Source organism: Vitis riparia, chromosome 5 (genome assembly GCF_004353265.1).
Source record: "Vitis riparia cultivar Riparia Gloire de Montpellier isolate 1030 chromosome 5, EGFV_Vit.rip_1.0, whole genome shotgun sequence".
NCBI classification, from domain to species: Eukaryota; Viridiplantae; Streptophyta; class Magnoliopsida; order Vitales; family Vitaceae; genus Vitis; species Vitis riparia.
In genome coordinates this window covers 292234-317041 of record NC_048435.1, presented here as the reverse complement: position 1 = coordinate 317041, position 24808 = coordinate 292234, and the positions used below count along the sequence as shown (strand labels likewise).

Here is a 24808-nt window from a genome sequence, read left to right as displayed (position 1 = left end):
GTATTGATCATTTTACACGAAAATAATTAAATAAATAAATTATATTTATTCATTATTATTTTTTTTAAATTATTTACTCAATCGGTTATTTTAACATTGCAATGGAAAATGTCAATATATTTATAACTAGTAAAGAAATTGAGAAATTGTGTATATTTTGATCATCAAAATAAATTACTTTCTAATATAACAATGTAATATTATTAATAAAAAAAAAGAAAGAAAATTAGAATAATTGTAATATTATTGGGAAAATTTTATATTCTTTTTATAAGTTGAAAATTAATTTATTCATTTTATAAAACAGTTTCCATGGTTATTAAGAAATATATTCAAAAATTGTTTTGCAAGATGTTGTAAAACATGCCTTTTATATTTTAAACAAAATTTGATGCAAAAAAGGAAAATAATTTTTTGAAAGAGGCTGTATGAAAATCCGGGATGTGTTCATACTTAATAGTGAAAGTAGGAGGGAAGTGATTAGAATATTTGACCTATTATTATTATTATTAATTAACCCTGGAAGTGAGGAAATTGATTTTATCAAAATTTTTTATTAGTTTAAACAGTGGACAACATACACCTTTTCTTCGCAGATTCCATTTTGTTTTCCGAGAAAACAAACAAAAGCCCCATCTGCGTAATACAAAACCAAAAGAAGCGATCACCAGTCCTGTCTCTATTTCGTAGAATCCACAGAAACCTTGCTCTTAAGAGAGGAAAGAAAGCAATGGAGGAGATACAGCATAGAACTGTAGAGGCAAACGGAATAAACATTCACATAGCAGAGAAAGGCCAAGGTCCAATCATTCTATTCCTCCATGGCTTCCCTGAGTTATGGTACTCCTGGCGGCACCAGATCCATGCTCTAGCCTCCCTCGGCTACCGTGCGGTGGCTCCGGATCTTCGCGGTTTCGGCGACACCGACGCGCCGGCGGATGGAACCAGCTATACCAGCCTGCACGTGGTCGGCGACATCATCGGAGTGCTTGACGCCATCGGAGCGGATCGGGTGTTCGTGGTGGGGCACGACTGGGGAGCCGTGATGGCTTGGTATCTGTGCTTGTATCGGCCTGATAGAGTGAAGGCTTTGGTGAATATGAGCGTCCCCTTTTCTCCTAGAAACCCTATGCGGAAGCCTCTCGAGAGCCTTCGTGCTCAATTGGGAGATGACTACTATATTTGCAGATTTCAGGTTCCTTTTCCTTTGTTTCCTGTATCACTCTCGTCCCCCCTTTCGAAGAATTTTTTTTTCATAAACTTCTTAACCTTTTTTTTTTGTCCTTTTTTACTCTTTATTTTCCTTCTCTCGAATCTTCCCACAATCAAACATTTTGAAAAAAGATTGCAGCTTTGCAAGATTTATGGGCTTCGAATATTTTTGGTTGAAGGATGATCATAGTTTTAATGACAAAAACAATAAAACATTTCCATTTGTGTCCAGTAAATAGAAACAGTCGGTACTTGATGATTAGGAGGGACGATGGATTTTGACATGAATGTAGAATTATTGTACGGCTTAATCTGATTATACAACAGTGGTGAATTAATTCTTATGAGTCTAACTTACTCATATAGTATTTTAGAGAAATCATGTTGTTAAAAGTAAGCCAAATTTGTAATCTAGAAAAATGTAAAGTTGGTCATGATATAACTCATATTGTATTAGAATTTTGTTTTCAATAATATACACATGTGAACTGATTATAAATGGGGTGACCTGATTATTCTGGCATTATCATGTAAGGATGGAGTGAAGGCGTTGTAAAGTTATTATGACACCGATTTGATATTCTACTTAATAAATACTCTATCTGTCCAACTTTTTCCTATTTAGTAGCGTCATTATACATATGGGAGTACTTTAAATGCTATATAGAGAATCAGAGATAATAATTCGTATGCATTATCAGTAAGAATATATACCAAACAATATTGGCTTTCCAGTTAGCTTTGCTTTTTTCTTTTTTTTCTATTTTCGATGATGCCATGACGTGATCTGCAGCATATGCCATGTGACGTAATCCAAGGTCAGCACTTCACCTGGGGTTTTAAGTTTTTGTTGAAAATCTCTTTCTCATCTTCTGTAATGACCATGGGACAATGATATGAATAGGGAGCGTAGCTAATTGGTGAAGGTTTTTATTGCAGGAGCCTGGGGTTATAGAAACTGAGTTTGCTGAGATTGGTGTTGATAGAGTTCTCAAGCATTTCCTCACATACCGCAACCCTGCTCCACTTTTTTTACCGAAAGGAAACGCCTTCGGAGATGACCCGGCCACTCCAATCGTCTTGCCCTCTTGGTTGTCGGAGGAAGAAGTTCACTACTACACTACCAAATATCAGAAGACTGGCTTCACCGGAGGATTGAACTACTACCGAAGTCTCAATCGGTATGTTCCATATACATATATACAACTTCTTGTATCTTATTCACAAGATTTTTTCATTCCCCTTGCCTATACACATAGAACAATTGAACCAGGGCTTCTTGTTTGGCTGAGAATAGTATTATTCTGTAATTTGTTGCACGAACTCATTGGTGGGTTAAGCATACGTCACTCTTCTTTTATTCCTTATGGCAGAAACTGGGAGCTCACAGCACCTTTTACCGGGTATCAAAGTAAAGTGCCGACAAAGTTTATCGTGGGGGACCACGACATGACTTATCATGCCCCAGGTTCCAAGGACTTCATACACGGTGGGGGATTAAAGAAGTATGTGCCATTGTTGGAGGATGTAATTGTGATGGAAGGAGTAGGCCATTTCATCCACGAAGAAAAGTCAGATGAGATCAACAAACACATTTATGACTTCTTTCAGCAGTTCTGATTTGCTTATCAATCTCTTCACCCAGTGTTGTCTAAATTAAACTGTGTGCGCTCCTTTGAGACACTCCTTGTACTACTTGGAACTTCTATTTGCCAATAAAGCTTCTCATCTTTTCCTCTTATGCATATTTGGGAATAACTAATCAAGAGCTTGTTTTGTTTGGCAGTGATTTGGCCTTTTATTATTGGCATCAATGGACTAAAAGTAATTCTAAAAAATGCAAATATTTCTAATTTTTTTAATACTTGAAAATAATCTTTTTGATAAAATTTTTGAAATCAACGTTTCATAAAATAACTATCAAATGAATTCTAATAAAGAAAATGATTCTATTCAACTATTTTGAATAATTTAATGAATAATGTGCTTCATTCTATTTAATTAATCCAAAAGGTTAATTTATATGCATACATATTAGGCAAATTAATATAGGGCTTTGAATTAAATTACGTAGAAGACTTTGCTATAGCCATTTGGCAAGCACTAGAAGTATTTATTAACATTTCCAAATTTGTCCAATTGGAATACTGGATGATCCTACGTGGAATTATAACTCGAAAAGCGTTCACTTTCTATGCTTAACTCAACTAGCTCAGAAACGAACTTCTCTCGATTGCCTTTGGCTTTCAGAAATTAAAATATAATATGTGGCAGCGTGATTTGCCCAAACTCCGATGGGGTGTGACTTTCCCACTGAGCTGAGAAAGGATCGCAATGCGTGAGCCGACTTGGTATTTGAAGGGGTAACTGGTAGGGATAATTTCTGTTTCTGTTAGAACCGTGAATGCCCATCGGATCAAGCTAGGGCTACGGCTTCTCTTTTTATTTTACATCACAATTTTTTTTCCCCATAAAAAGAAAGCTGTGGGCACCAATAATTTATATTTCAATGCAAGTTTCCCTTTTGTTTTGAGGAAACGAACAGAGTCGTCTCTCTGATCCAGAGCTTGGTGAGGAGAGAGTAAGCCATGGAAGGGGTTGAGCACAGAACAGTTAAGGCCAATGGAATAAACATTCACGTAGCAGAGAAAGGCCAAGGTCCAATCATTCTCTTTCTCCATGGCTTCCCAGAATTATGGTACTCCTGGCGCCACCAGATCCACGCTTTCGCCTCCCTCGGGTACCGAGCCCTGGCTCCTGACCTCCGTGGTTACGGCGACAGCGACGCGCCGGCGGATGTGGGCAGCTACACCTGTTTCCACGTGGTCGGCGACCTCATCGGAGTTCTGGACGCCATGGGCGCCGATAACGTGTTCGTGGTTGGACATGATTGGGGAGCCATTATTGCTTGGTACCTGTGTTTGTTTCGGCCGGACAGAGTGAAGGCTTTGGTGAATATGAGCGTCCCCTTCCTTCCTAGAAACCCCTTGCAGAAGCCAATCCAGATCTTTCGTGCTCTCAATGGAGATGACTTCTACATTTGCAGATTTCAGGTTTGTGGTTTCCCGATATTCCATGTTCAGATGCTATGTGATTATCCCCAGTAGTAAAGAATAAAATGCAGTGGTGATCGTAACAATGATTGAGAGGGTAATTAAATGATGGAAATTTTGTTGCAGGAGCCTGGAATGGAAGCTGCGCTTGCTGAGATTGGTCCTGCCAGAGTTTTGAAATCTGCTCTCACAAGCCGCAAAACTGGTCCACTTCGTTTACCAGAAGGACAGCAAGCCTTTGCAGGCACCCCAGATGTCTTGCCCTCCTGGTTGTCTGAAGAAGAAGTTAATTATTATGTTTCCAAGTATGAGAGGACAGGGTTCACCGGAGGCTTGAACTACTACCGAAATATGGACCTGTATGTTACCTTCATACTTAATTTCACTCGCCATCATGTATATAGTCTGTGTTCATATATTATATGTTCGCTGCTTCCATCCCCTTTAATCTCTTTGGTGAAGCTCCATTTTTCCAGATGGTCATTGCACACACGCAAAAAATTTGATTTCATTCAACCTCTCTCATGACTCTGAACCCAATTGACCGAGAGCCCATTGCTTGATTGGTTAATTATCCTCTTGTCCCTTGAAACAACTGATTTTATGTGGTTGAGAATATATGGTAATTTTAATTTTCCTCTATATTCTTTAATGCAGAAACTGGGAACTCACAGCAGCCTGGGCTGGGAGTCAAATCAAAGTGCCAAGTAAGTTTGTTGTGGGCAACCTGGACCTTACATATAACACCATGGGCTTCAAGGAATTTATGAAGAATGATGAGTTCAGGAAACATGTGCCATTTTTGGGGGAAATAGTTGTGATGGAAGGAGTGGGCCACTTTCTGCATGAAGAAAAGCCAGATGAGGTCAACCAACACATCCATGAATTCTTTCAGAAGTTCTGATTTTCTTTTAGGTATCTACCATCTGCACAACCACAGCTCTTCAGCTCTGTCTTGAACGCAATATTTTGAAACTGTTCTTTATCTACTTGTCTTTTTTAACACCCAAAAAAAAAAAAATTGTGGACACTGACTGCTTACTTGCCAAAAATGACCATGTACGCACATCCAAATAAACAATTGTTTTTGGTGGGACTCTGTGATCAATGAGTAGGAAATTTCAATAAAATTGGATGCCGGCCTCGATTTATCTATATGTATGTATATATCAATAGGGGATCCCATACTACCACTACCGAAGGATTCCTCTCTGGCTGATAGGGCGTTTTACTATATTGAATCAACTAAAAAATAATATTAAAATAAATAAATTATCATTTTTCTTTGGGATATAATCCCCCATGAGAAAAACGAAGAAAGCTGGCGACACCTTTACATCGTCTGTATCTTATGAGTGTTTCGTTTGGTTTTCCATGGAAACAAACAAAACCGTCTCTTTTTGCGCTACAAAACCCAAGCGAGCCTCAACAGGTTCTTCACTGTTTCACATACTTCACATAGAGATAGATTACAGGGAAAGAGCGAGAAAGCGATGGAGGGTGTTGAGCACCGGACGGTGAAGGCCAACGGGATTAATATTCATGTAGCAGAGAAAGGAGAAGGTCCGATCATTCTATTCATTCATGGCTTCCCTGAGTCGTGGTACTCCTGGCGCCACCAGATCCACGCTCTTGCTTTGCTCGGCTACCGGGCCGTGGCTCCTGACCTCCGCGGTTACGGTGACAGCGACGCGCCGTCGGATGTGGGCAGCTACACCTGTCTCCACGTGGTCGGCGACCTCATCGGAGTTCTGGACGCCATGGGCGCTGATAAGGTGTTTGTGGTTGGACATGACTGGGGAGCCATTATTGCTTGGTACCTGTGCTTGTTTCGGCCTGACAGAGTGAAGGCTCTGGTGAACATGAGCGTGGCCTACTTTCCGAGGAACCCAATGCACAAGCCCCTGGAGATTTGCCGTCACCTCTATGGAGATGACTTCTACGTATGCAGATTTCAGGTGTGGGATCTTGCTTCTTGAAAAGTCTTCTTGTATAAGGCTATGAGCAACCCAAATGTTGTTTGATAATCTGCTATTAATACTGCGACAGTCTTGACAAACGGAACAATTATAGGAACAGGCCAAGTAATTGATCATGGAAATTTGGATGCAGGAGCCTGGACAAATTGAAATTGAGATAGCTGAGGTTGGAACTGCTACAGCTTTGAAGTCGATTTTTGCAAATCGTGATCCCAGTCCACCATGTTTGCCGAAAGGAAAAGCCTTTCAAGATGTATCAGGCGCTCCAATTGTGTTGCCGCCTTGGTTGCCGGAGGAAGAAGTTAATTACTACGTTACCAAATTTGAGGAGACAGGCTTCACTGGAGGAATAAACTACTACCGAAATTTTGACCGGTAACAGAGGAGGCAAGATTCGTCTATTCTGATTCTTTAAGCTTGTAAAGTTTTCTCAATTTCCCATATTCCTTTACTGCAGGAACTGGGAACTCACAGCGCCATGGACAGGGAGTCAAATTAAAGTACCAACCAAGTTTATGGTGGGCGACATGGACCTAACGTATCACTTCGCAGGTGCCAAGGAATATATACATAGCGGTGAATTCAACAAGAATGTGCCACTTTTGGAGGAAGTAGTTGTAATGGAAGGAGTAGGCCATTTTCTGCATGAAGAAAAGGCAGATGAGATCAACAAACACATCCATGATTTCTTTCAGAAGTTCTGATTTGCTTTCACTCTCCATCCTCCACGTCCCTTCAGCTGTCTTTTTTTGGGTGCAATAACTGGGAACAAGCTTATGAGTACAGGATCCAAAAGTGCTCAAAGGCCCTACATAAAAGCAGTTGATCTCCTGTTCTCCATTTTCTTGTTTCTCATCCATATCGCTGTTCTCATAAATAAATTTGTCAAATTCTGAAGGGCATTTGAATACTTGGAGAAAAGTGCTAGTATTGCTTGTTCGCCTGTCAGAAAAAATTTTAAGAAATTTCGAGTGAGTAGATAATATTTGCTTGACATGGATGTTTGGATTAAATGTGGGAAACAGTGAAGTTAGAATGCAAATAATATATTTATATATATAAATAAATTTTGTATGAATATATAATTCGAGTAGAAAGGCTTGTACTGCTCAATTCATAGACTTTATCACTATATAAAAAGGTGTCTGCAAGTATATCTAGTTTTCATCATTTTTTATTTATTTCTTCCTAACCATGTCACAATTGTGGACCCCGTACTCTCTATCTGGTAACGTGCAGCATGCCATCTATCACTCTGACTTGGTGCACATTGTGCCTTCAAGGTTTGAAATAATGGATGTATGATAATTGGATTTTAGAGATATATTAAAAATATTATAGAAATATCTAATGGATATTTTGATAAAAATATTGATCAAATAAAAATGATTCAAAATTCATAAAAATGCTTAAAAAAAACTTTTAAAAAATGATAAAATAAGTAAGAATAATACATATATTAAAATTATTTTATAAATGTAATTGACATAAGTATGATTAAAGATAATATTTAGCAAATTTTTATAAAAAAATAGCTTAAATTCCTTTAATGTATTTTATTTATTTATTTTAAAATTTAAAAAAATACTTTTATTAAAAAGTGTTTTATTACGTTTTAAATAAAAAATTGAAATGATTTATATAAAATATTTTATTTGAAATTTAATTTCTAAAATTTTACAACTTTTTCTATTAACATTAATTTATTTAAATAATTAAAAACTATATTAATAGTTTATCTTATCAAATTAATTTTAATTTATAAAATATTAGAACTGTTGTAAAATAATAAAATGAAAGGAGAGGAAAACGAAATTAGAATGTAGCAAGAAGACAAAATGAATTTTCATTAAAGGTCTCCTTTTTTATAAGAAGTCACAAAGAGATATATATCAATATGAATGATCATCTACAAGTTCTCATCATAATTCGATAAAATCTCATATTTTAAAACACTCCTCATGGAATGATCATAAGAATATGCCTTATTAAAACCTTATTACGAAAAACTCTATGGGAAAAACCCTAGTGAAGGAAAAATAGTACAATATTCTTTTGGATAAGTACAACTACCTCGTTAAAAATCTTGACAATAAAACCTAGTGGAACAAAACCTGGACAAAGGAAAAAAAAAAAAAGCACAGCGTCATGATATTCTTATCAATTAGCTCTCCCTCATGTTGACATGACTGTATTTTTTTTCTAGTAGTGCGATATGAAGATTTTTGAGTCGAGGTATTCCAATGAGCTTCTTAAGCATTGCAATTGACAATGCCTTTGTAAATAGATCTATTAAATTGTCATTTGATTTTACTCGTTGAATAACAATTTCATCACTCTTTTGGAGTTTATGAAAGTAAAAGACGTGGACGATATATGCTTGATTTTATCACCCTTAATGCACCATTCTTTAATTTCCGCAATGCATGCAATATTATTTCCATATAACTTAGTAGCATTACCTTTGATGGACGGCAGTCAACATTATTAAATTCATATGTATCCAAAACAAATAATCAAAATTTACAACACATAATTTCATTATTAAATTCTTAATAAGTAAATCTAAAGAAAATATGTTATCCAGAATTTTCAAGATATAACTACATATGTTATCCAAAGAGCTCAACTTTCTATATTAAAATATTATTGTGTATTAAACAACTAGAATAAAAAAATATTGCAAAATATCACCTCTAATACAAGAAAATTAAGTATAAATATCATACTTTCATGCAATGTTTTCAAAATCGGACCGGACGTTGAATTAAAAAAGTTACCAGTTCATGATTCACTAGTTGGACCGAAGGTCGAACTACAGTCGAACCAATGACATCATAAATATATAATTTATATAATAATAATAATAATAATAATAATAATTTATATATTATTTCAAAATTAAAATTTTATTTGAAAAATCATAAAATTAGTTTCAAACTAGAAATTAAAATTAAAATAAGAATTATAATTTTAAATTTTAAATTTTAAATCAAAAACTTATTTTATAATCATAAATTTATTTAAAATTATAATATTTTCATTCATTTAAATTGAAATCACAAGTTTTAAAAATCATGAAGTAAAAAAAGAATAAATATAAAATAAAATAAATAATAATGTTGAATGAGTAAAAAAAAAATTAAAATTGGAAAGGGCAGCAAAAAAGGTAGGAAAATGAAAATCTCATATCTTCCTTAGGAAGGAAGGGTTTTGGGGGCACCGAAAAATGTCAAAAATCTGGGTAGGGACACCGGAAACATAAAGGAAAAAAATATGGGTAAGGAATGAAGAGGTAGAATGAAGGGTTTTGGCACCGAGGAAGAAGGAAGGGTTTTGGGGGCATTGGAAAAGAGAAAAAATCTGGGTGAGACATTGCGATGGGCTAGGAAGAAGGAAGGGTTGGGGGGCATCGGAAATGAAAAGGGAAAAAATCTCGATGGAGAAGGATGAGGAAGAAGGAAGGGTTTTGGCACCAAAAAAAGGAAAAAATCTAGGTCGGGGCATTGCGAGGGACTGAGAAAAATGACAGGTTACAAGGGGGCGGCAGTGCTGAGGCGGGCTAGTGAAGCATTGGATGGGGGAGGAGAACCGTTTGGTTCACCCGAAATCGGCCGAGTCATCTGGTTGACCGATCCGACCGCGATTCCGGTGATCCAACGCCGATTCAAAGGCTCTCTGACTCAAATGGCCGAACTAGACTGGATTGGTGACCGACTGACGGTCAAACCGGTTTGATCCGATTTTTAAAACAATGCTTTCATACAATCTAAAATTCCACATCTATATGTAAATCTAACTTTTTCTTAATAACTTTAGGCTACGAATAATTAAAATTTGAGTAATGTTATAATAACATTAAACAATTGACAATTATGTTATGATATAACTTCTGGTTATACCACAAAATTAAAAATTTTATGTATCTTCTAGCAACATGGTTATTCATTAACAATTTTATTTTATATAACTTTTGATTATACAAGAAAATTAGAAATTGTATGCACAGCTTCTTGCTATGAAACATTTGTTAATAAAAATCGTTTCAATAATTCCTGGTTATGAAAAATACGTGAATAAGAAATAAAAATTAAAAATCAATATTTTTCATAACTTTGGGTTATGATTATTTTGTCAAAACAAGAAAATATACAAATTTGTACATAACTTCAAGTTATGAACTATTTTTCATATAAACATGTGCATAACTTGATACTATAAACTATTCATCTATAACTTCCAATTACTCAATATAATAAAAAGAAATTAAAAGTTAATATTTTTCATAATTTCAGGATATGATTATTTTTTCAGAACAAGTTTATATATGCAAATTTGTACATAACTACAGGGTATGAACTATTCATTGTGTAAATTTGTGCATAACTTTAGGGTATAAACTATTTATTATATAGATTTGTATATAACTTCAAGTTATGAACTATTCATTTTATAGCTTCTGACTATATAATATTATTTTGTATAACTTTCAGTTATACCATATAATTAGAACTAAATAATTAAGAATTATATACATGGCTTTTTGCTATGTATTTGTAGTTTTGGATTTGTACATACCTTTAAGTTATGAATTATTCATTTGTATATATCATATAATGTTATTTTTATATAACTTCCAGTTATATATTATAATTAAAAAGTAATTAGGAATCATATGCATAACTTCTGACTATGTATTTGTAATTTTGTAATTTACCTTGTCTGGTTATAAAAAATTTTCTATATAACTTCTAGTTATTAAATAATTAAAATCTGTAATTATATAAAATATGATTCACATAGCTTTTGGCAATGAGATAAAATAAATAAAAATTATAATAATACAATGCATACTATTCATATTTCATTCAAAGAAAATAAGGCTACATACCTATAAGAAATTTTGCAGATGAATTCTTCTTCTTTTTTATCTCGAACATTCTTTTTTTTTTTTTCTATATACTCAGAGCATCGTGTTGATAATGTGTTGTAAAATAATAAAGTAGAAGGAGAAGAAAATGAAAAAGAGAAATTAGAATGTAAAAAGAGAACGAAATGAATTTTCATTAGAGGTCTTGTCTTTTATAGAAAGTCTCAAAGAGAGATATATAACAATATGGATTATTATCCACAAGTTTCGATCAAATCTCATATTTTATAAAAAGAACTTCATTATTTTTTATTTTAACAAAATTTGAATAAAATTTTATTTTAATATTTTAAAATAAAACATTCAAAATTATATATGATTTTTTATATTGTTTATATTTTTAATATTTAATTATCATATAAATGATGAGTTTTATACTTTTAGTAATCAATTAAATAAATTTTAAAATAAAAGATGTAGAATAAATTTATTTATTAAAGTATTTTTTTTAATAATGGTTTTTAATATAACTTGGGTGTACATATATATGTAACAAGGATGAATCAGCCCAATTGATTGTTGCAATTCATTCTAAGCCTTTTGGCCTGGGTTCAAATCCTGAAACACTTACCGTAAAAGTCACTATTATCAACATAAATTAATGAGGTCATTTTAGCTTCTATTATCAACATAAATTAATGATGTCATTTTAGCTTCTTCAAGGTAGCCAATGAGGAATGCCAATTTCTTTAGGCAAGAAATTCCATTTAATGTGCCACATGATGTGCCTAGCCACCAAATATTTGGTGGCGAAATAGTAGGTTAATGTTTTTGTCATTCCCTATATCTCATAACATTTCACGTATTTAATGAAATAAAAGATCATCAAGGAGTTTGAATACGTAATATTCTTGTTTTTATTGTCTTATATGAAAATTTTATCATTTACACTTTAGGAACCGACATTCAAAATCAACAATCCTATGGAATTATTCAAATATTTGCACATAAAAAATATCCAGAGAAAGCAGCCAAAGATAGAGATACAAGGCTATTAAAACCACAAAAATCAAGAGGCCGGAGAAGAAAGCAATTGACAGATTGAGTATTGATTTGTCGATTGCCATTGGTTGTTCCGTGCTATTCTGGTTCTAGAGACTCGAGAGAAAATGAGAAACAAGAATGAGGCGTGATTCATACGAAATACTTTATCCTTAATGGATTTTCAAAATGCTTTTGATTACTTCTAGACTTCTAGTTAGAAATAATTAGAAGAAGAAATTAAAACCAAAGTGATACTCAGTTTTTTTTTTTTTAACAAATTAGTCAAACACACATGGAAACGCTCACGTTTGTGTCGAAAAGAGAGCTTTTGATTTGTTAAAGGCCAATAAGACCAAACCAAGCAACGCCAAAATTGAAGCCCATCCAAAACGATATTCTTGATAGACTCGATTTGGTTAACCTTTGGAGGAGCCGTAGGAATGGCAACGGGACGGGTTCCGGATGGATCGCCCTCATCCCAATCCCGTCCCGTTTGTTCAAACAATTCTCATCCCTGTCTCATTTAAAAAATTAAACGGGGTTATGTGGGGAGGGGCGGGTATGATAAATTCTCATATCCGTTCTGTCCCGTTTAATTTTTTTTTTTAATTACTCTTAAAATTTTTAATTATATTAAAATAAATATATTTTATAAATAATTAAATTATATTTTTTTATAACTTATTTTATTAAAAATATTTTATTATTATCTATATTAAAAATAGTAAAATAAAAATTAATTTTATATATACGGGTGAGATAATATTCAAATCCACCCCAAATCAGCCCCGAATTTAAAAAAATAAAATCTCAAATTTATCCAAAATTCGTTTATTAAAATTGAATCCCATCCCAGACAGGTATCCAAAAAACCTTCCCTAGGAGGAAATCTTACGTCTTCCTCTAAAGAACGTAAGGAAAGTGCTGTGGATAATCGAGGATAGGAACAAACAACTTGTCGGTCGGCAACTGTAGCGTGACATGATAAATGATGATAAGAGTGAGAGACAGAGGCATAGTTATAGTTCCATTTTAACTCTCAGTCAGCTAAGCCTTCGAAATTGAGATCGGGCCTTTGGAATTTGGAGAAGGAAAGCAATGGAGGGAATAGAGCACACAACTGTAAGGGCAAATGGAATCAACATTCACCTGGCGGAGAAAGGACAAGGTCCCATCATTCTACTCCTCCATGGCTTCCCCGAGTTTTGGTACTCCTGGCGCCACCAGATCCACGCCCTCGCCTCTCTTGGCTACCGAGCGGTGGCTCCTGACCTCCGGGGCTACGGCGACAGCGACGCCCCGGCGGACGTCAATAGCTACACTTACTTTCACGTGGTGGGCGACCTTATCGGAGTGCTGGACGCCATCGGCGCCGACAAGGTGTTCGTGGTGGGCCACGATTGGGGAGCCTTCATTGGTTGGAATTTATGCTTGTTTCGCCCTGATAGAGTGAAGGCTTTGGTGAACCTGAGTGTTTCTTTTTCTCCAAGAAACGCCATGAATAAGCCACTCCAGACCTTCCGGGCTCTCTACGGAGACGACTTCTACATTTGCAGATTTCAGGTACGTTGTTTGGTGACTTTCTCAGAATTTTACTTATAATAGCATTACCAATAATCAGGAAAAGGTTAGAATAACTCATACATACATATATAAAATCATTGATGGGACATCCCAAATCGCAGTTATATGTTATTAGCATGGGCACTTTTTATTGCAGGAGCCTGGGGCCATAGAAACTGAGTTTGCTGAGATCGGTATTGACAAAGTTCTCAAGTATTTTCTCACTTCATTACCCGCCGGTCCATTGTATCTGCCAAAAGGAAAAGCCTTGAGAGATCAACTAGGCATCCCGATTACCTTGCCCTCTTGGTTGTCTGAGGAAGAACTCAACTATTATGTGACCAAATATGAGAATACAGGCTTCACAGGAGGATTAAACTACTACAGAAATTTTGACCTGTATGTTGCCCTTCAAAATTATTTTCATTGGTTATCATAATGTTTTTTTTTTTATATGTCTGAATCATGCTGCCCATAGTCATTATTCCTTTACTCCTTTCTGCAGAAGTTGGGAACTCACAGCACCCTGGACCGGGAGTCAAGTTGAAGTTCCGGCCAAGTTTATTGTGGGTGACCTGGACCTTACTTATAATACCCCTGGCTTTAATGAATCTATGACCTTCGATGAGTTGAAGAAACATGTGCCACTTTTGGAGGAGGTAGTTGTGATGAAAGGAGTTGGCCACTTTCTCCAGGAAGAAAAGGCAGATGAGATCAACCAACACATCCATGACTTCTTTCAGAAGTTCTGATTTCCAGTTTTATCTCCACGTCTCTTTCATCCACATTTTATGTGTAATAAATAAGTGGGTGCAACGTTTGATTATGTGTAACTTATTTGGGCATATACTACACCCCTACTTGATGATCTCCGGGATTTGCTTTTGCTTCTTTTAATCACCTGAAGCACTGAATGCTACGATCATTAAATTATTCCATACCAATGCTACAATCATTTAATTATTCCATCTTTCTAATTATTTTCTGGGAGTGTTTAACTAGATTGACAATTCTGAACAAAATTCTGAAGTGTCCCCTAATTCGGTTCTTTTAATCCTTCTTTAGACTACTTACCTAATAAAAATCAAGTTGTCAAATTTGTCAAGAAACCCAGGTATGTATTTGAGTTTGTAGTTGACCATATTATTTAAATGTTGTTTTTCTTAAAATATTTTTTAAGGAGGTAGGAAGACTCATGAACACCTATTCACCACTCTCGTGTAATCCATGATTGAGATTTACTTTCATTTCTCCTTCTCTTTTTCATTCTCAATGGCATTGGGATCTGATAGGATTAATAAAAGAGAATTTCTCATTTCTTGAAAATTGAATAGAAAAAGCTCCTCCAAGAATTTATCCAAGTACTAATTAATAATTAAATTAGCAAAGATGAAAAGAAATAAAAGGATTTTAAATTTACTGAATTAATGGTGCATTGATTCGTCAGAAGTATGGACGGTAGAGGGGAAAATAAAGGAAGGAGTACGACTTTAGGAATAATTAAATAGAGAAAAGGACGAGATGTGAAATGAGCTACAGAGGTTCCACCATTAGAAAAAGGGAGCATCATACATATGGTGGAAAACAAACATTTTCAAAGTGTAGAAAGTTATCAGATCATGGTTGAACCGGAATCTGCAGCATTATCACATCATTACGAATGAAGTTTGCTAAGATCACGAGAAGGACTATTCTAGACCTATTTGTCCACGTTTACTTCATTTGCCAAATCCATTTTGTTTTCTGACAAGGAAAAAAATTTAACAAACAAAAGCCATTTTCTTTTGTGTGCTAGAAAACTCAAACAAGGCCGGCAAGAAGCCCTCAGTTCACAGGGTTCATATAGACCTTGAGGTTAAGCAGGGAAAGGGCAATGGAGGGGATACAACACAGGACTGTGCAGGCAAATGGAATTAATATTCACTTTGCAGAGAAAGGCCAAGGTCCAATCATTCTCTTCCTCCATGGCTTTCCCGAGTTTTGGTACTCCTGGCGCCACCAGATCCACGCCCTCGCCTCCCTCGGCTACCGTGCGGTGGCTCCGGACCTCCGCGGTTACGGAGACAGCGAGGCGCCAGCGGATGTCAACAGCTACACTTGCTTCCACCTGGTGGGTGACCTCATTGGATTGCTAGACGCCATCGCCGCCGATAAAGTGTTGGTGGTGGGCCACGATTGGGGAGCCATAATTGCTTGGTATCTATGCTTGTTTCGGCCTGATAGAGTGAAGGCTTTGGTGAACCTGAGCGTTGCTTTCCATCCCAGAAACCCCATGAATAAGCCACTCGAGAGCTTCCGGGCTCTTTATGGAGACGACTACTACATTTGCAGATTTCAGGTACGTTGCTTGGTGACTTTTCCTGGATTTTAAATTCTCATTGTTCAACATCGCACATCTAATCTAATAGCATCATCTTCAGTTATATATGTATGCTTGTCCTAGTCTATCTTCAGTTATATGTAGTTGTTGAAAATCATTGATGGAACACCCCAAATCCCAGTTGATGCATATTTTTTGTGCAGGAGCCCGGAGCCATAGAAACTGAGTTTGCTGAGATTGGTGCTGACAAAGTTTTAAAGTATATGCTCACCTCAGTACCCGCTGGTCCATTTTATCTACCCAGAGGAAAAGCCTTGGGAGATCAACTAGGCACCCAAATTACCTTGCCCTCTTGGTTGTCAGAGGAAGAAATGAACTATTACGTTACCAAATATGAGAAGACAGGCTTCACAGGAGGATTGAACTACTACAGAGATATGGACCTGTATGTTACATGCCTTCAATCTTATTTTCATTGGTTATGAACTCATGATAGCGTCTATGTCTGATTCATGTTGCCCATCGTCATTATATGCCTTTTCCCTTTATTGCAGAAGTTGGGAACTCACAGCACCCTGGACTAGGAGTCGAGTTGAAGTTCCGGCCAAGTTTATTGTGGGAGACCTGGACTCCACTTATAATACCCCTGCTTTCAAGGAATTTATGAACATTAATGAATTGAAGAAACATGTGCCACTTTTGGAGGAAGTAGTTGTGATGGAAGGAGTTGGCCACTTTGTCCAGGAAGAAAAGGCAGATGCGATCAACCAACACATCCATGACTTCTTCCAGAGGTTCTGATTTCCAATTTTATCTCCATATCTCTTTCTGCTATATCTCATGTGTGATAATAAGTGGGTCTACTTATAACATGGAATCCAGTTGGGTTCTGCTTACTTGCATTAAGGTTGGAGACACTTCTTTCAGAGGCCAATTCCAAGCCCTCGTGTCTGCATGTGATCTCAAAAATCACATTTAGGCCACCGGGTTTCAATATTAGAAAAAGTGATGTGAAATTCCGTAATAAATATGGTTGAAATTAAGGTTCCAATTGTACGCTTCTACCCACCCAATATTATAGATATGCCAGATCAAGTATAAATGTCATATAGAAGATCACAACAAAAACAATCATAATGAATTTTGAAAGTTTCTCTCTATTTTACTCACCACTCTACCAGTGCCAGAGCCTGGGACTTTTTCTTAGGGGGCAAGAAGGAAAATATTATATTATAGTTAAGGTAATTAATAGTAATTATTATTTTTAATATTAATTATGAAAATATATCAAATTAAACAACCATGGAATTAAGAATATTTTAAAAAAAAAAATTATAGATTTTATATAAAAAAAAAATATCAAGAATATTTAAAGGAAAATTTCAAAAGAAATATAAAAAATAGAAAGAAAAACCATTAGAAATTTTCAATAATTTTAGTCATTTTGTAGCAAAAACCTTTAAAATTATTTTAAAGAATTTAATCATTTTTATTATAAATTTTGATATTTTTCAAATGAAAGAGGTATGCGCCTTAAGACCTTATTATCTTATAATTTGATTTTATTTATTTATACCTTAATCTCATTTTTTGTACCTACATTCAAAGGCCTAAATTTTTCTATATATTTTCAAAAGTGAGGATTAAGATTTTTATAGATATCAAACAAATACCTTTATTTTTTCTTTTTTCAAATAACTAAATATCAATGTTTTAAAAATTGTATTACTCATTAAACCAGAAAAATTACAGGTTCATGGTTTACTGGTTAGATCGGTGGTTGAATCACAGTTAAAATATATAATTTATATTTTATTAAAATTAAAAATAATGTTAAGAAATTTATATATATAATTAAAATCAATAATATTTATTTTTTTCATCTTTTATATAGATGTATTAATATTTTAAATTTTGGTAAATAAAATATATATATATATATATATATATATATTATATATATATATATATATAATATTTAAATATAAAAATTTATATTGAAAATGGAAGAAAAATTGTATTATGTACTTTTATATACATCATTTTGAACCTTCCATTCATTCAATTTCAATTTGAATTTTCTAAATAGGATCCTACTATTAGTTTTGGAGAGACCCGAGTGTGAGCATCGTCTACCTCCCGAGAGACCCGACGCAGAAAATTTTGGATAGATTTCGTCTCTTGTATGGAGATGACTTCTACGTTTGCAGATTTCAGGTATCTACGTTGTTTAATTTTCTACCTTCCTTGTTCATCAAATGAAATGAATCACTCCTTTTATTGCTTTCTTATTTCAGTCTCTACCTTATCTATTAGTTTGATGAAGCTCATTTGGTTATCAAACTCAACCATTTTTTCTCCTTGTATATTCATTTTTAAATTTATTTATCTTCTCTCTCGTCTCATAATGTGGGGATGGTCCCGTACGTACGTAGCTGTAGTTGGATTTTATAAATACGACCAAAATGGCTCACAATTCATAAAATTATTGGAAAAATAATTGATATACGCAAGATAATGGTTATGAGAATAGACCCAAATGATGGTAACAGGCCACCTTAGTGATGGGGATGAGTGATATTTGTTGCAGGAGCCTGGAAAAATGGAAGCTGAGGAACAGAGGGAGTTCTTAAGTTTTTCCTCACTAAATTACCGCCCGGTCCTCTGTATCTTCCAAAGGAAGATCCCTTTGGATATGAACCAGGCACCCCATTTCCTTTGCCCTCTTGGCTGTCTGAGGAAGAACTTAACTACCACGTTTCCAAATTTGACAAGACAGGCTTCCTTGGAGGATTGAACTACTACCGAATTTTTGATAGGTATGTTATGACTTATCACTTATTGTTACCCTCCGGTCCAGTCCAGTCCACGCTTCGATTTTATCTATAGTCACTGGGATTTGGGTGGGGTTCCTGAGCCTGATAACTGTTCTTTTAAAACTTCATTCTTTACTGCAGAAGCTGGGAATTCAACAGCACCATGGTCCGGGAGTCCGATCATGGTGGGGGACCTGGACATCACTTACAATTTCACAGGCATTAAAGAATATATAGAGTGGGGGGTTCAAGGAGAATGTGCCACTTCTGGAGGAAGTAGTTGTGTTGGAAGGGGTGGATCACTTTCTCCAGGAAGAAAAGCCAGATGAGATCAACAAACAACTCCATGACTTCTTTCAGAAGTTCTGATTTCCTTTCATATCTTTTCACTAAATCGTTGTTGTCCTGTGAGGAATTGTGTTATGAACCAGTTGTTAGACTTCTTCCACACATCAATTAATCAGCTCACTATTTTTTTTCTCTTTCTTTTGGCCTAAACTTGTTTGGGATTCTTTAGATTCGACCATTTTAGATTAAACCCTTCTCAAACCACATTTTAAGCACAAAGGTCCAAGTAATCAAAGCATGATGTAAGAGATCACTTACCCATTTTTATTTGTGAAATCAGTCATCTAAATGACAACAAACAACTTCCTAGAAATGATTTCAAACTATGCATAAAGCCTAATCGGGTGTAGCAGATACTATAAGGTGTGCTTAAATGCAATTCCCCATGTAATAATCTTGAAAATTTTTAACTTTTCAGAGTCTGACATCATGTATCCGAAAAGAGAAGTTCATGATGTACTAATTTAGTGGGGAATAATCCAGCCTTACAAGGCTTTTCCTTTATTGTTGCCCAAATCAAGCCCAACAAAATAATCCATTTTAAATAAAGGATATACCAAGAAATATGAGTCAACCCTTTTCTTGAGTTGAAGGACATGTACCGCAGGAACTATCAATGGCAATCACCACAGCAGGGCTGATTTGGGCAGCTTAACAACTTTCTGGCCTTTGACGCTTTTCAACATTGAAGTGAACGTCCAGGAGGTCAGTTATGCCAGCTGTTATCTTCTGACCTACTTTTACAGGGCCAACACCTGGTGGAGTGCCTGCACAAACATGATCAACAACACAATTAGAAGACATTTTATTTATGCTTCATTTCATGTTTATCTCATAGAGGTCAATATGGCTGAATTGGTATAATCATGGGGGTTTTGAATGATCAAAACTAACCATATCAATGTTCATGTTAGATCATTTTAGTAATCAACATCTGCACCTGGCAGAGCAGTCCCTTTAGAGTAACTAAGGGCTACACTTCCAGAAGCATTGGACTCATATAAGCCATTGCTGATTGCAAATTTCAATTTCAAGTTTCAACAGTATATCTCGAAGAATACAACTAATTTTGAATTCTAGGTAAGGATATATAATGTTCAAATCCTAACTTTGGAAGAATGAATTTTGGTACTTTGAAAATTTAAATGACAGTATTTAATATGTGATCTGTCAATGACCATGCATTTTTCAATTTTTTTTTCCTTTTTCAGATCAGATAATCATAAATTCCCACAAAAGTGAACACCTAGAAAATGAGGACCATAAAACATAACTTTCAGCACACAGAAAGAACATCAAGTTCGCTAAAAGGGGCTAATATGTTGCTAATCTGCTACATGTCAAGTAGGCCAAGATATGTATTTTGCTAATAGTAGACATGTATTTTGCTAATAGTGTTTAAGAATCAAATTTCAACAACAGAAGCAAGAAAAATAACAATGCAATACCTGTAAGTATGACATCTCCTTCAAGAAGTGTCATGATAGAACTTATGTGGCTAATGAGAAATGGGATCTTAAAAATCATATCTTTTGTTGAGCCTTTCTGCCTTATTTCTCCATCCACCTATGGTGAAAAAAATCTTTTCAATCTCAGTAAGTTTGGAATCACCAACAAAAATCATCAATTCATCTATAGAGCACTGAAGGAAAATTGAGAATCAAGTATGAAAACTTTGGGACCTTTAACCAGAGTTCCAAGTTGTCAGGGTCTGACACCATTGATGTGGGCAGCTGCAAAAAAATATTTGGTATATCAAATTATAGAACTAATTCAGGATATAGCTAGAAATGATACATGCTCAGAGAAGAATCAAATCGAAAGTAAGCACCTAAAGCCCTGTTATTATCTCCTCCAATGCAAGCATGGCAAGAAAAAATGGTAAGCCGGTACCTACTGCCTAATCTAGTGGAGTAGAAGTGCCACATGCATACATGCTAATGTGACTGTAGCACTTTTCTTGTTTTTTTTTTTCTTTTCATAACATCATAAAAAAATGTGTATGTATCTGATAGTGGGGAGGTTAAGACTTGAGAGAAAAGTAGAGGGAAAGAGATATTAATGACTTCAATAGGAAGAAGAGTTAGCTCCTAATCAACTTCATCTAATTGCTTAATTAAGCTACTACTTTTCAAATGCATTCAGGAATACAAAAAGCAAAAGGAACAGAAAAGGTCAAAAAAAAAAAAAAAAAGGAGCCTTTTATTGGTGTAAAACTATAAACAGGGGAAGCGTAGCCAATGGAATGGTTTCCCTTTCCCCCCAGAATTGCCCCTTTTTGTGTTTCAACCACCTAAAACAAACAAGTTATAAAAGTGATCTAAAGACTATTTAAGAAGCTCGGTCAACCCACTCCCCAGATGACATTTATTTGGTGTTTGTGATGGCCCTTTACACTCCACTCCAGCAATTATACCCCTACAGTCTGAAATTCCCTTTTCAATCTCTAAACTTAATTTGAACTAACTTCCTTAGCAGAAAGACATAAAAGAAATACTCAAATCATTTCTTACAACAGAACTGATTGGTGTGAAAGTATCCTGTCCCTTAGATACAGTCCATGGCAAACCTGCAGACTGGCAAAAAGCACAAAAATGGAATCAGCATTAAAAAAACAAAATAAAACAATGCAAAACAGAACAAAAAAAAAAAATGAATATAATATCCTACCGATTGAACTTGTATAAAAGCTAAAGAACAAAAGTTATACCTTTGCAGAAGCTTGGATTTCTCTTGCAGTCATATCCAGTGCAACTGCATAACCTGAAGCACCAAAAAAAGGTGATGATTATGAATGCATACATCATATTGCAGAGAAAAGCATCAATATGCAGGCAAAAAATAATACCATTAAAGAAAACATAATATTATCAGCTCTAACAGTGGGTAATTTAATTGTAAGGGTTAATTTCATCCACCTTCCCTTAGGTTTGGACAAAATGCACTTAGTCACCATTAGTTTGAAATTTTATCAAATATCACCTTTACTTTGAGTCAAAGGGAAGGTGTGCAAAATTAACAAATTAGAAGGATAGGAGAGGCATTTGACGAAATTTCAAACTAACGATGGGTAAGTGTATTTAGTCCAAGCCTCGAGGAAGGTGACTGAAATTAACCCTTAATTTTTAATAAGTGAACCATTCATTTTCAACAAAACAAACCTCATCTCTTATTCTCTCCCACCTTAACTGCAGATGAAATTTGAACCAGAAAAAAAAGAAATAAAGAATAAGAATAAGAAGAAAAATGTCATAGAACTGCCTATAAAATATTTCCAAGCAAATACTGAAAGAAAATACTAGTCAAGAAATGTTATATATGCTGTATCATGTCATACCATGCTATATAAAAATCATGAGTTCTCAAGCCCAAAATCATCTTTTCTTCTTTCTTTTTTGTTGTTAGGTCCCAATCCCAAATTCCACCAGTAAAGTAATAGAGAATATCTAACCAACCACAGATCCATGTAATCTACACTAATCCCCAATAACCACTTCATACTATATGTTATAGTAGAAATCTGAATCACAAGATGCAACGGGAATATTCAGAACCCATGTAAAGATGAGCTCCACTTATCAACAATACCCAGAGATTATGCATAATACTGTCAAGCATTGCTATGAAAACCTAACAAAAAGGCATAGGTTGAGTAATCAAGCATCTTATGCTGAGTTTGTTTCAGCAGATTCATGACAAACGGATGATGGTGCATTGCTGCATATCATTGAATCTGTCAAATTACTCTGTTCTCAGTTGCATTGAATTGGAGATGAGGCCCCAGTGAAACAGCCGCAATTTGATTGTTTTTTTTTTTTTTTTTGATAGGTAAGGAAAAATCTCATATAAAAAGAGGTGTCAAAAAAGCGACTCAAGGTATACAATACCCATACACCCACCGCCAAAACGGCCAAAGAAGAAGAAAAACACCCAACTAGCCCAACAAACAACCTTAGTTAGAACCCAACCAATCAATAAAACTAACAATAGTTAGAGGGCAATCAACTATAAACAACTTGGCCTCTGACTAAAGAGAAAGAACAAAAGAGTATTTAAGTTTCTGGATTGACAACATATCATCCTTGAAGGTCAATCTATTTCTCGTCTTCCAAACCATCCAAAAAATGTAGAGAGGAGCTGCTCGCCACACCTTCTTGCGTTTTTTGCCCACAAAAGAACCATGTCAACTAAGGAGAGTCTCTCTAACCGATGAAGGCAACACCCATGACACCCCAAACAAATTAAAGAGTAAATCTCATAAGACCCTTGTTTTTTAACAATGTAGAAGAAGATGGTCTATGGTCTCCTCTTTCTCAAGGCACATAAAACATCTACTTGCCAAGGCCCATCCTCTTTTCTGAACAAGATCCAGGGTTAAGACTTTGCCCCACATAGCCTCCCAAGCAAAAAAGCTAATATTGGGCTGCACCCACACATTCCAAATGCAGCTAGAAGGAAACAAAGAAGGACATCTATTTGCAATTTGATTGTTTCATATATCAATGGATTTAGAATTCAATTAGAATTCCAGATAGCGCACTCCCCAACCCAAAGGAAAAAAGCATAATTTCAAACTAAAACCAGGGCTCTCAATTTCAAATCAAATCCAATTAAAAAATATTCTATCGAAGAATTCACATAGAATAAGCTGAATAAAGCTAACGTTTGGCATCCCAAAAATCGAAAAGGAAGCCCCTTTGCAAAATGTATCGACATAGCGCCAGTAATTGGGGTTTTTTCCGTATCTGAATCAAAGTGAAGATCATGTTATGGCCGTACCTCCAACATAATCCATGGCAGCAGACTCAGGAACATCACGAGCTTTCTGCCCAATCACAACCGCCAATTCCACTTCATGATGAAGTGATTCCAAGGGATGTGGAACCTGGATCGTCCCTCCATTTTCCAAGTAGGACGAGGTCGGCTTCAGGAACAACACCGGCTCCTGAAAGTAACCATAAAACTCAATTCTATAATTGAAAATATATATATATATATATATTGCAACTGTATCCATGAGAAAGTCCTTATGATTTGCTGTTTGTTTGGTGAGAAAATGAAGGAAAAAGAAAAGGAAAAGGACATTTGCGGGAGAGACCTTGGGAACGGCGTTGCCGAGCTCTTTGGCATGAGCAGCATAGTTTCTGCCGACGGCAACGATCTTAGTGCCCATTTGCAGGAGCTTCAGGTAAGCAGAAGATGCCGTCGCCATCACCTCCAAATCACTATTCTCTGTCAAAACGATCACTTTCTGGTTTAGGGCATTAAACTTCTCTTGAAGGAGTTTGGCACTTTTTTCTCAATCAGAGTCTAATTGATGGTCAAATCTTCCCCAGATTTGCCTTCACGATGTAACTTCTTTTTACGTTTTTTCTTTTTTTCTTAAATTTCTGTCTGTAAATCAAATCCAATTTTTGTAGAAGTTATTGAAATTTTCATTTTATAATTTAGTTCATTCTTTCTATTACAATAAAAAAAATATAAAAAAAATCCCCAAAAATATACTAAACACCGATCTCCGCCACCATTTACCAGTTTAATGCTCTTCATAAAAAATAGAAATAAAAAAGCTGAGCACTTTGGGGAAAATAGTTATCAAAATC

At 35.3% G+C, this 24808-nt stretch overlaps 4 protein-coding genes across 6 annotated transcripts; 3 read left to right on the top strand and 1 right to left on the bottom strand.

Annotated features, from left to right (window-relative positions):
• The first annotated feature begins 596 nt into the window (after positions 1-596).
• Positions 597-5395, top strand: LOC117914430. The gene is made up of 7 exons (XM_034829777.1): positions 597-1195; positions 2152-2393; positions 2586-2825; positions 2999-3036; positions 3799-4265; positions 4392-4624; positions 4923-5395. Exons 1-7 carry the CDS (start codon positions 731-733, stop codon positions 5167-5169), a joined length of 1932 nt encoding a protein of 643 aa, XP_034685668.1. The 5' UTR covers positions 597-730; the 3' UTR covers positions 5170-5395.
• Positions 5396-5653: 258 nt separating this feature from the next.
• On the top strand, positions 5654-14684 carry LOC117914429. Its single transcript, XM_034829776.1, has 7 exons — positions 5654-6223; positions 6378-6619; positions 6702-6941; positions 7143-7180; positions 13225-13721; positions 13879-14120; positions 14227-14684. The coding sequence occupies exons 1-7, from the start codon at positions 5759-5761 to the stop codon at positions 14471-14473; spliced, it is 1971 nt and encodes a 656-aa protein (XP_034685667.1). The 5' UTR covers positions 5654-5758; the 3' UTR covers positions 14474-14684.
• Positions 14685-15168: 484 nt separating this feature from the next.
• LOC117915365 (epoxide hydrolase A-like) lies at positions 15169-19337 on the top strand. Of its 3 annotated transcripts, none has more exons than XR_004651376.1 (5): positions 15169-16059; positions 16245-16486; positions 16596-16835; positions 18632-18860; positions 18999-19337. XR_004651376.1 is itself a non-coding variant. In XM_034830928.1 (5 exons), exons 1-4 carry the CDS (start codon positions 15595-15597, stop codon positions 18210-18212), a joined length of 1029 nt encoding a protein of 342 aa, XP_034686819.1. In that variant the 5' UTR covers positions 15169-15594; the 3' UTR covers positions 18213-18258; positions 18632-18701. The 3 variants fall into 3 exon arrangements, 2 of the variants coding, with proteins under 2 accessions (XP_034686819.1, XP_034686820.1); XM_034830928.1 differs by lacking the exon at positions 18999-19337 and adding an exon at positions 18131-18258 and having other exon boundaries at positions 18632-18701; XM_034830929.1 differs by lacking the exons at positions 18632-18860; positions 18999-19337 and adding an exon at positions 18131-18327.
• A 232-nt stretch (positions 19338-19569) lies between these two features.
• Positions 19570-24589, bottom strand: LOC117915366 (probable acylpyruvase FAHD1, mitochondrial). Its single transcript, XM_034830930.1, has 7 exons — positions 24304-24589; positions 23985-24150; positions 21916-21968; positions 21719-21781; positions 20888-20938; positions 20654-20771; positions 19570-19972 (listed from the first exon to the last, which is right to left on the bottom strand). The coding sequence occupies exons 1-7, from the start codon at positions 24415-24417 to the stop codon at positions 19857-19859; spliced, it is 681 nt and encodes a 226-aa protein (XP_034686821.1). The 5' UTR covers positions 24418-24589; the 3' UTR covers positions 19570-19856.
• Between the last annotated feature and the right edge of the window lie 219 nt (positions 24590-24808).

Coding starts and splice junctions, on each gene's coding strand:
- LOC117915365 (XM_034830928.1), top strand. CDS start 15,595: ATGGAGGGGATACAACACAGGACTGTGCAGGCAAATGGAATTAATATT. Junction 16,060..16,244: donor ACTACATTTGCAGATTTCAG/GTACGTTGCTTG, acceptor TTTTTTGTGCAG/GAGCCCGGAGCCATAGAAAC. Junction 16,487..16,595: donor TACTACAGAGATATGGACCT/GTATGTTACATG, acceptor CCTTTATTGCAG/AAGTTGGGAACTCACAGCAC.
- LOC117914430 (XM_034829777.1), top strand. CDS start 731: ATGGAGGAGATACAGCATAGAACTGTAGAGGCAAACGGAATAAACATT. Junction 1,196..2,151: donor ACTATATTTGCAGATTTCAG/GTTCCTTTTCCT, acceptor TTTTTATTGCAG/GAGCCTGGGGTTATAGAAAC. Junction 4,625..4,922: donor TACTACCGAAATATGGACCT/GTATGTTACCTT, acceptor TCTTTAATGCAG/AAACTGGGAACTCACAGCAG.
- LOC117915366 (XM_034830930.1), bottom strand. CDS start 24,417: ATGGCGACGGCATCTTCTGCTTACCTGAAGCTCCTGCAAATGGGCACT. Junction 24,151..24,303: donor TCGGCAACGCCGTTCCCAAG/GTCTCTCCCGCA, acceptor GGTTACTTTCAG/GAGCCGGTGTTGTTCCTGAA. Junction 20,939..21,718: donor TCACACCAATCAGTTCTGTT/GTAAGAAATGAT, acceptor ATTTTTTTGCAG/CTGCCCACATCAATGGTGTC.
- LOC117914429 (XM_034829776.1), top strand. CDS start 5,759: ATGGAGGGTGTTGAGCACCGGACGGTGAAGGCCAACGGGATTAATATT. Junction 7,181..13,224: donor GAAAAGTGCTAGTATTGCTT/GTTCGCCTGTCA, acceptor TTCGAAATTGAG/ATCGGGCCTTTGGAATTTGG. Junction 14,121..14,226: donor TACTACAGAAATTTTGACCT/GTATGTTGCCCT, acceptor TCCTTTCTGCAG/AAGTTGGGAACTCACAGCAC.